Raw genomic sequence first — 10,624 nt, 5'->3', positions numbered from 1 at the left:
CCCTTTCCTCATTAGGCCCACTCTTACTGGACTCTGCTTTTCTCCTTTCTTACTCTTAAAAATAAGTAAAATCTGGAGTCCATTTTCAGGTGACCTCTCAAGGAAAGAGGAGGGGCTGGCAGGAAGCCACTGGGTTTGGGACTTGAACTGTGGTCAGCCATGTGGGAGTCCAGCAATATAATAATCTCTATGCCATCTTCTGGTCCTGAGGACAACTCACTTCTAACCCCGCAGAAATTCCAGCAGATTCCGGGAAACAGAACAGACAATCAGGGGACCAGATTTAGCGTAATGGCTATGTCTCTGGACTCCCACGTAGTCGACTGCGGTTTGCGACCCAGACCCAGTGGCTTAAACTCACACTGGGCGCGTGTGCGTTTGCGCCCAAGATCCCGAGAGGAGAATGGAGGAGAAGGGATTGTGGCGTGGCCATTCCCCCGGGGGGTGATTTTTCACTTTCTGTCTGTCTCTCTCTGTCTGGTGAGCGCATGCACCCTAAAGCGAAAACCTCTCCAAAAAAAATAACCAGAAGAACAGACAGTCAGGAGGTGGATGAAGACAGCTGTACATCCCTCCCTGTCTCTTGTCTCCTATTGCCCAACTTGTCAGTCTCTAATTTAATTAATTTCATCTTCTGTGATGGTTATCATGTTTTTGCACTCCAGTTTTTTACTTTTCAAATTCTTCTCTTATTATCTAATTAATTCTCACTTGTAACATTGTTCTGTTTTTGGGTCATGATTGAAATGTCTCCCCAAATCTCTGAGATTCTAACTGGGCATTTCTTGCTCAGTTTCCCTTTTGTGTCCCTAATTCTTTTATTTCTTCTGGAACTGTGTTTTCCCCTTATTTCCGCTTTCACGCTTTGTTTCATGCGGCAGAGTTTCCTCACACGCCTGGCACTTTGTGGCTGTGGTTTTTGTCTAGCATGAGAGGGACAGGAAGGGACCGAGAAGCTTCCCCCTGGAGTAAAAGGCAAGGAGCCAGGTTGTCCCCGAGGCTGGCACTTGCTCAGGTTCTGCCAGGCAGGCGTACTCCTCCCTCAGCTGCAGCCCCCTTTGCAGGAATTTTGGGGTCCAGCTTGCTCCGTGTTATTCTTTGGTGAAACTTTCCTTTTGCTTCTGCCTTCTGAATGGGGAGAACTATCTTTTCTGTTGAAGATCCCCTCCTGTTCTTCACTTCGTTGTTTCTCGGGTCTGAACTTCCCTTGAGAGTCACTGAGCTACCTGCAGTCAAGGGACAGGGAGTACGTCACTGTCCACTGCGCTCCCCTGCCATCCTGCCCTGGGGCTGTCTTGTCTGTCTGCCTGGTCAACAGAGCTACATGCAGGTGTCTGGTGACAGCACTGTCCTCTCATCCAGACCTGCACTGTGCTGGCTCTGACAGCCACCCCATTTCAAATTTAGCCTACACCATCGGAGCGTGATTAGGGACACGCATATGCACGAGCAGATACAATAATGCACCTGGTTAGAGTATTACGCTAACAGTCATTCTCTGTTTGCTATAGTTTGTTTTAAGGAGATACCTGGAACTAGCAGATGGTGTAATGGTTGTGTCGCTGGTCTCCCACATAGTTGACCAAGGTTTGAGTCCTGGACCCAGTGGCTTAAAACTCACATATGCATACGTGCTCAAGATCTCAAGAGGAGAATGGAGGAGAAGGGATTGCGGCGTGGCCATCCCCCTTGGAGGGTGATTTCTTGCTTTCTGTCTCTCTCTGTCTCTTCAGCAAGTGCATGTGCCCTATAGCAAAAAACCTCTTTGAAATAAATAAATAAATAAAGAGGAAATACCCTAAGGGTACTGTCTTATAGCGATGTCTCCTTGTGGTGTCTACAATAGTGCCAATCCACTTTCTACCAGTCCCTGCTCCCACCAGTGGGCGGGCGGCTCCTCCCGAGTTACTCTTACTCTCTGTCACTGTCCACGTACCTTGTATTCAAAGTACGTTCCATTTGTGTATGCGGCTCTCGCGTCCCTCCCCAGACAGATGCTGCAGGAGAGAGAAGGCCATTTCTGTTTGAGTATCTAGCACAGTGTGTGGTACTTGGTAGGTGCTCCACAACAGCAGCAGCTTTTTTTTTTTTTTTTTTTTTTTAAGTTTTTGCCAAAGGGAGCATGTGCTCACTGGAGAGAGACAGAGAGGTGGAAAGTGAGAAATGGAGCTGGCCATGCTGCAATCCCTTCTTCTCTAGCCTCCTCTTGGGATTTGGGGCATGCACACACACACACACACACACACACACACACACACACACACGCCTGGTGTGATTTTCAAGCCACCGGGTCCAGGACTTGAACTGCAGTTGGCCAGCACTGTGCGAGTCCAACACTTTCACCACTATGCCACCTGCTGGCCTTGGGTTAGTGATTCTTGAATTGAGATTGAGGAGTGAGTGGCAGTTAGCCAGTGCAGAGGGCAGGGGAGTCCATGCCAGGCTATAGCACGTGCTAAGGCCCTGCGGTGGAAGGGAATGGGGTAAACGTATGGAAATAAATGCAGCCAGAGTGGCCCGAGCCTAGACCTGGAAGAGAACTGGAGCCAGGGCAGCGGTGGCTTCTGACACGTGGCCCAACATCTAGGGCCGCGCAGGAGGCCGCATGTGTCTGTCAGACGATGCTCCCTCATCCCACTGCTCGCCAGCTGGCCCGTCTGTCTCTGGGGCTCCTGAAAACACTGCAGCTGACTGAGCTCCGACTGAGCGGCCGGACTGTGGTGGATTAGGCCTCACGAAGCAGGGTGTGGGAGAAGAGATCACCGTAGCCCAGGTGGACATGAGGGCTCATAGCTCGGAAACTTGGGGCACTGCTGCCCACACACACAGCCTGTGTTCATGGTGACAGCCCAGGGCAAGTCCCCGAGGGCCATTCCTCACTCCCTGCCCCGCCCCTCCCAAGGCGTGCTCTGTCTTGACTGGGCTCAGAACTTCCTCTAATTAGGTGAGCAGTGCCCACGTTGTCACTTACACGTCCTCAGTGGAGAGAGGGGAGAGGAGACTGTACCGGGTGTCATGTCACCTCCTTTAAAATGATCAAGAATTTGCAGTAGTTCTTTCCTCTGGAAAGATCTTAAAGGCCCTTAAGATGATTAGAGATACCCTGGGTGTTATGAAGCTGAGACCGAGAGCTACTGGACAGTGTGTATGTGTGCATGTGTGTGTGTGCATGTGTGTGTGAGCGTGTGTGTGTTGGGGTTAGGGTGAAAGATCATCCATGACCTGAGGTCATGTTATAAACATGTAAATGACATGGTCAGAGCTTTCTAACGCAGGCACTGAGGTTCCCAGGAAACCTGGGGGACTCTCACGGAGAACAGACCAGAACCCAGGCCTCCAGTCCCCAGAGCTATGCCCCGTCCAGGACACCTCGGACTCCAGAGAGAGCTTTGGGCTTTCTTCCTGGGCCTCTACTATCACTGCCCTGGGAGGCAAAAACACGAAGCCTGGCAGAGGTCTAGGACACGTGGCATGGAGACTGTGGCCAGCCGCTTTCTCTCGGGGCCTTTCTGGGTTACCTCATGGGCAGAATCTGAGTTCTGGCCCGAGCGCAGATTCGAAGCTCAGACTTCCAGAGTTCTCTGTCCCTCTGTTCTCAGAAGTCTCTGCCACCTCTGCCCACAAACATCCCACCTGGAGGGGAGTGGGGAAGGAGAGTGAGTATCTCTGGGCGCGGCGGGAGTCAGGGCAGCTTATGGAAGCCAGAGTGTCTGTCTACGTAGACTCGTCTGTGAGCTGCTCAGTGTGGGAATGGGAAAGGCTAACATGGAATTCTCGGGTAGGTTTGGGAAGGCAGAGAAAAGGAGAGAGCTAAGTCCGCGAGTTGGGGCTGGGAGGAGCATTAACGCAGCAGAGTGCAGGGGCGAACGGCCCTTTCCAGGGGTCCAGCTGGGAGCGTCCAGTCCCCAGAGGTAGCCTGGGTCATCTCTTCCCTGGCTGGACTTACTCATAAGTTTTTTAAGTTTAATTTAATTTTTATTTCTTCTGAGGGAGAGAGAAAGTGGGAGCGAGAATGCCCTCAGTAGGGTCTTCCAGTTGTGATTTGCCCTCAGCATCTGCCAGCCCGGATCACGGCATGTGCATACCCGTGCACAGGGAAGGTTCAGGGTGTGAACCTAGGACCTTATCACATGGGCCCAGCACCGCAGAGTGTTGTATACTGCTCTGTCACTGGCCAGCCCCTTAACAGGTCCTGTTTATAGCGATCCCCAATCTAGCTACCTTCATCCTGCAGAGCCCTTGACTCCACAGACGAGTGTCTCCGTTCCCCACGCTGGGTTCCGTTAGGGTCAGCAGCGAGGGTTGTTGCTCCCCGGGTGCTCTGCCCTCCCTTTCACGCTGGGCAGTGCTCTGAGTAGGTGAACGGCCCTCCTGGCCAGCACTGAGGGCTGTTTTGTGAGTGTGGGCTGACCTTCAGAAAAGACCAGAAGGAATGGCCTCCTCTGTTCCAGGTTAACAAGCATACACCTGCACAGCCTCACGTCTCAGGACTGGGACACGCAAAGTTACCGGTCTTGTTCTGCTGTTAGACGAGGAATCACACACATGGAGCCTCACGGCCCCTAAACATGCCGGCTCACACACCAGCCCTCTGGTCACAGTAGCTCTTTGTGCACTCGGGGGGATGACAGCCGTGACTTCAGAAGCAAGTGAGTATTGTTTAGCCCCCACAGTTCAGTAAAGAAGGGAGACATGGTCTGGAGATGCTACAGGAGAGCCTAGTATTTAGCAGAAATGATTCATACCTATTTTAGGTGCAAACCGCATTCTCTCCTACAGGGTAGGAGGGTGCTAGATTTGCACCCGACTTACTAAAAGGCACGTTGCCCAGTGGCATGGTGCCGAAGTGCTGTGCAATGCCCACACCGTTGCTAGATTCTCCTGCTCTGCCTTGGAATACTACTGCACATGCTCGATAGGACTGCGGTAACGCACATCAGTCCCAGGCCCGTGCACGAGAGACAACAGAAAGATGCCTCTTGCTTGTAATAGCCTGCCTTCCAGATGCACCCTTTCTGTCAAGGTTCAAAGACACCATACCAGTGAAGGGGCGGGCAGGCCGTGTGCATTTGGAGGACCAGGAGAGCTGGCGCTGCAAGTTCCCAGAAGATGAGAAGGTCCAGGGCCCTGAACTATTTCCAAGCTTCTTCCGCTCTGCTGGAGCACGGCTGGTCCCAGGCATTCCCATCATGCTGAAGGAAATCGCTACAAGAGAAGACCCCCTCGGGTCCTAGCATCTGCGTTGTAAAGACCCGGAAGAAAGGCACACACGGGGATTCCAGGGCAGCAAAAGGTGTGGGTGCTCAGGGTCACATCTGAGCCGACCCCGCAGGCTCATGTCAGAGTAGGTTGAATTCTAGAGGATTCCATTCTGTTTAATAGCTTCCCATTTTAGCACCATTTAAAAACCTCAGTTTTTGTTCAATAGTTATGACCTGTAATTATTCGTCACTTCTCCCTCCAATTTAGGCATTCCAAAGAGCTCACTGATAGCTTAATTTCTCAGGATTGGTGCTATTCCTAGCCAACGTGTGTCCCAGAAACCTGTTAATATTAGACTTGGTAGGTAACACCTAATTTCCAGGCTTTGTTAAAAAATGGGGAAAGTACTGGATTGTCGGGAAAGTCCTGACACATTTTTGCATAGAAAAATGTAGAAAAATGTCATGGCTTTCCAGGTGACCTCATAATTCCCTCCCTTCACATCTCAGTTTGTTGGAGGGTAGCTTTTAGTTTTTTTTTTTTTAAAGTTTATTTAATTCTTCTATAAGTGAGACAGAGAGACAGAGAAAGAGAAAAAGACAGCCCTCCCAGCAGGGTCTTGACACTGTGATCTGCCCCATCCCCAGCTTCAGCCAGCCCTGGATTCTGGCTGGTGTGTGCTCAGTGTCCTCGGGGCCGGGGGGGGGGTGGAGGGGGTGTCCTTGGGCATGGACCTGGAACCTTCCCGCATGGATCAACCTTGAACAGTGGCATGTTTTACCCCTGCACCATCATCCAGTCCCAAGGAGTAGATCTTTCCGAACTAAAAGTCCCTCCTAATTAGCTTGCCGTGGATCCAGAACTGGGTGGGGAGAAGCCGACTTTGTGAAAGGATTTGTTCTGCCCTGCTCCCAACCTTCCCTTGGCCTCATGTCGACTGGGCTCCATTCTGAGGCCCGGTCCTGGCAGCAGCCCGGCACAGTCTCACCGGCTCTCTTGTCCCTCTCCTCTGCTGATGTCATAACCCCAGTGGGGTGTCACAATTCTGCCACCCAACAATGAGCCTCTCCTGGAGCCTTTGCAGACAGCACTGAGGAAAGGAAGATGGAGGAGAGGAAATGGGTGGGGAAGGGCTCGGCTGAGGGGCAAGACCGGGAAAAGGGAGCACACCGAGGGCAAGACCAGGGGGGAGCCAGCCATGCCCCTGCCTGCAGCCGCTAAGCCGTGGCTGAGTCTGCTGAGGACGAGGAAGCTGGGAGCAAGAGCAAGAGCCACCGTGGGCCAGCGCCCCCCTGAGCAGGGACCTCCGTGTGGAGCTAATGGAAGCCGAATGGAGTCCTGACAGCATGCACTCTCCTTGGGGGAGACGAGCCTGCCTTCCAGCAGCTAAGGTAAGGGCAGGGGGGAAGGTGGGAAGTAACGTCCTGCAGGTCAACTCACTGAGGAGGGGCTCCTGGGGTGACATCTCCGGAACCAGGCCCGAAACGAGGCTCTGTGGCTTCAGTCCTTTCTGTGTGGACTGACTTGCCGTCGGCTTTTGGATGGGCTTCTCAGACTTGTAAATACAACCAGATGCCACCCCATGGAGTTTGTGCTTTTCTCCCCCAAGAATGATAACTGAGGACCCAAATTCATCAAATTCTAAATTAGAAGATAATTTTTAAAACTATTTTCTCTTGTTACCATGGAGATGCCATTTCGAGGTACATGCCATTGAGTGTACTTTCAGGGAGTTCTCCAAGCTGGAGCCTAGCAGGAATTTCCAGTCTCATTCCTGTTAGGAGGACGGAGGCAGTAGGGCCAGCAGCCACGAAACCAAGAGCAGGACCGAGGGGAGCCCATGGCAGCTGGGAAGCAGGTGAAGTGTGTCTTTGGCTTCTCCCCCTTCCCTGGCTCCCTCCTCTCCTGGCCCAGGCTCTGTAAAGCTGAGGCTGCTTTAAGAGGAGAGCCAGCAGACCTGCAATAGTGATCAACCAGGGTCAGCAGGTGGCCTGGTGGCTAAGGTGCTGGAGTTCCACACGGCTGACCGCAGTTTGAGTCCTGGACCTGGCAATTTGAAACTCATGCTGGGCACGTGTGTGTACTTGCCCAAAACCCCAAGAGGAGAAGGGATTGTGTGTGGCCATCTCCCCACCCCCAACCACCCAGGGTGATTTCTCATTTTCCCTCTCCCTGTCTCTTTGTCTTTCTCCGAGTGCATATGCCCTTTGGCAAAAAAAACTATAAAAAGCCATCAGCCGGGCAGTGTGCAGGAAGCTCCAATCACAGAGTATCCCATCAGTCAGGGTAAGCGCTGCTTACAGGGGGTCCGGCCATGGCAAGGGGACCTGGGCAATGGCAGTGCCATGATGAAAGCCCTCCGGTGGGGTCCCAATGATGGATGTGTCTTGTGCCAGATCCCACTCTGCGGCGGACTGTCTTAGAGCCTGTAAACGCATACACAGCTCAGTTAAAAAGTACAGGAGTGGCTCGTTAGTCTCTGTCCATTGAACTTGGACTTCCTAATGGGTTGTTCCAAAGACGATAAGCAGAGTGACAAGCGTCCATAATGTGTGGTTTGTACAGTGGCTAAACCACAGCTTGGACGCATCTCTTTTTCTTTTTTCTGTTAGTAAGAGAGAGAGAGAGAGAGAGAGAGAGAGAGAGAGATAGATAGAGAGATAGAGAGAGAGAGAGGCAGGCATTTTTGACAGCATCTCCCCATCACAACCCTCTGCCCTGGCCTCTCAGTTTGCTGGAATACCAGGAGCATGGCTGTTGCACTGGCCTGTTCAGGATGGTCTGAGGTTCGAAGCCCGGCCTCCCATGTCGCCCCAGCCAGCACAGCCAGAGCCTCATCGCTTGTGCCACTGACTGGGCCCGTGGGTCTCTTCAAACCAACATTTTGACATACATTTGGAAGGAAGGCAGTGGACCAGGAGGGGCAAAGACTGGGAAAGGGGGCCTTCAGCCACAGTGCTCAGCTCCTCCACTTGGTCCTCACAGGGTTTCACACCCGCCATAAACTGCATTCTCCAATCAGCAGAGGGCAGCCCCCTCCTTTTAGTTCAGCGGCAACTCGGTGGTTTAATCCAAGCATGCTCCCCGTGGTCCTACTCTCTTCCCTGCAGTGTAGCAGGTGGTATGGTGGTTAAGGTGCTGGACTCCCACATGGCTGACCATGGTTTGAGTCCTGGACCTGGTGGCTTCCTTTCTCACTTACCCTTTCTCTCTCTCTCTCTCTCTTTCTCTCTGGTCAAAAAAAAAATATAATAATAATAATAGCAAATGGAATTAAATAAATAATTATTTATTAAAAAAATATTCCTTCTAGCTGTAGAGAGTATTAGTTCTGAGCAGAGAGCATGGGAAACTTGTTTCCTTTATCCTGTTACATGTGTAGGGTTATGTTCGAGCACCTTGTATAGACTGGAGACTGGGCAACTGCTCAGGTGAGTCTGTTTTTAATATGGCACTACGCATGTGTGTGGACACAAATGTGCACACGTGCACACACACACACACACACACACACACCCCGCTGGCTGGCCTACACAGCTGCGCTTCGGTATTTCCCTGCACACACGTAGCAGCCGTCTGGTCGCATTCATTGCTCCAGGGCTGTACTTTCTTCCAGCGGGTGGAGGCCTGGCAGAAGTGTAAGCACGCCTTGATGCATTCTGTGAAGGGCGACAATGGGAAGGATTCATTTAAAAGAATCACTCAAGTTCAGAGTGTCTTGATCAAAGCCACGCAGCCCCTAAGTGGCAGGGCTGGGACCCAAGGCCACCTAACCTGACTTAGAATCCTTCGTTCTTTTGGCACTGCCAAACTTAATGAGTCTATGTGAGAAAACAGTATTGTATACTTGGCTGTGAGTCAGAAGAGTCCGGTTTGTGTTAAAGACCTACGAAGTTCTCACACAGTGGTTCCATGTGACATTTCAAAGCTACTATTAGAAGATGGGGGCATTCCTAACATGGCCCTTTCATTTTCCTGTCCTAACTAGTGCTCTTAGATGACACAGGCTGAGGGATGGGAGACAGAACAGCTTGACAGAAGGAGATCTTACCCTTCGTTATAGGTGAGCAGCTGCAATGCACGAGTCCAAGCGTCCGAGCTAACCCTCACGAGTCCTCAGGAGGCGGCCGGGCCAGCACACTTTGTCTCATGGTTCACCCTAAATTCACTCGGTAATCGGGGCGGCCGTCTGTGTTCACTGCCTTCATACAAGAGAAAAATAGAACTTCTGGGGCCAGCAGGTAGTGTGGTAGTTAGGGCGCTGGCCAGCTGTGAAATTTGAGTCCCAACCTGACGACTTGAGAAACTTGGTGGGTGCGTGTGGATGCATGCCCAGAATCCTGGGAAGAGAATGGAGAATCCTGAGAAAAGAATGGAGGGGCAGGGGTTGTGGTGTGGCCACTCCCCTGTGCGGCAGGGGCGATTTCTCACCTTACCTCTTTCTCTGTGTCTCTGCAGCTGTGGGAGCATGTGCTCTGTAGCCACAAGCAAACAAACAGAACATAAATAGACCTTTGGTGTCTTTATGACAGGAGGTGGTTTTGCAACTGGAATTAGGCACCTGCCAGAGCTGGGCTTAGCCTCCCACGGAAACTGGGAGGTAGGGCCTTCTTTGTTTGTTTGCATTTCAAAGAGGTGGCTTCCTGGCCTTGATGAGGAGTTCCCTAACCCTTCAGGAGGCCAGAGGCTTTTGTAGCTTTTAAAAAGATTTACAGACATCCGGAAGGGGCAGAGAAAGGGTTCACAATGGCAGGTGCTCCATGGTATTGCTAAGTACCCTAAGTAGAGGGAGAAAGGTGTCCTCTTCCCTTCTGCGCTAGGGACAATCATGTCCTTTCTTGGTTTGCATTTACTCTCGCACCAGAAAGGAGCATTGAGCTACAGCGGCCGTCTCCCTCCGCAGACGGGAGCAAGGAGTGTGGGGACCGTTAGACGGTTATGGAGAAAGTGCTCCATGGCACCCGTGGAAAGGGACGATGTCCTCTAACATCTCTGATGCTCCTTTTAATGTGCCCGTTTTACTTACATGTCATATTAATGTTATGGTTTAACGGAAAAAACAATTTTTTTGGTTTTGTTTTGTTTGCCATTAAGCGAGTGGGCTCACAGGAGAGTGACAGAGAGAGACGGTGAGAGGGAAAGTGAGAAATTGTCCTGTAGGGGGGACAGTCTCTTGTCTTGGGATTTCGGGTGTGTGCACACACGCCCCTGCACGAGTTTCGATCACCAGCTCTGGGACTTGAACCATGGTCAATCATGTGGGAGTCCAGCGCCTTAACCACCATGCCATCTACTGGCCCTAAAAGAAAAACATTTTAACGTAACTTTTTTTTAATTGCCAGAGGGCACATGTGCTTGTGCACATGAGAGGGGAGAAAGGAGAGAGGGAGGGAGGGAGGGAGGGAGAGAGAGAGAGAGAGAG

At 51.6% G+C, this 10,624-nt stretch overlaps 1 protein-coding gene across 3 annotated transcripts in view; it reads left to right on the top strand.

The window, feature by feature from the left end:
- LPIN1 (lipin 1) overlaps positions 1-10,624 on the top strand; it is a 111,206-nt gene that overhangs the window by 4,533 nt on the left and 96,049 nt on the right. The window contains exon 1 of one of the 3 annotated variants that reach the window (XM_006140815.2): positions 6,276-6,593. The exons of the other annotated variants lie outside the window; for them this stretch is intronic. Within the exon in view, the coding sequence (XP_006140877.1) occupies positions 6,522-6,593 (72 nt within the window). The 5' untranslated portion in view covers positions 6,276-6,521. Of the gene's footprint in view, positions 1-6,275; positions 6,594-10,624 lie in introns of those variants that run through there. 3 annotated transcript variants of the gene reach the window in all.

Source organism: Tupaia chinensis, unplaced genomic scaffold (assembly GCF_000334495.1).
Source record: "Tupaia chinensis unplaced genomic scaffold, TupChi_1.0 Scaffold000045_1, whole genome shotgun sequence".
Lineage (NCBI taxonomy): Eukaryota > Metazoa > Chordata > Mammalia > Scandentia > Tupaiidae > Tupaia > Tupaia belangeri.
This window is presented reverse-complemented; position numbering and strand designations above follow the sequence as displayed.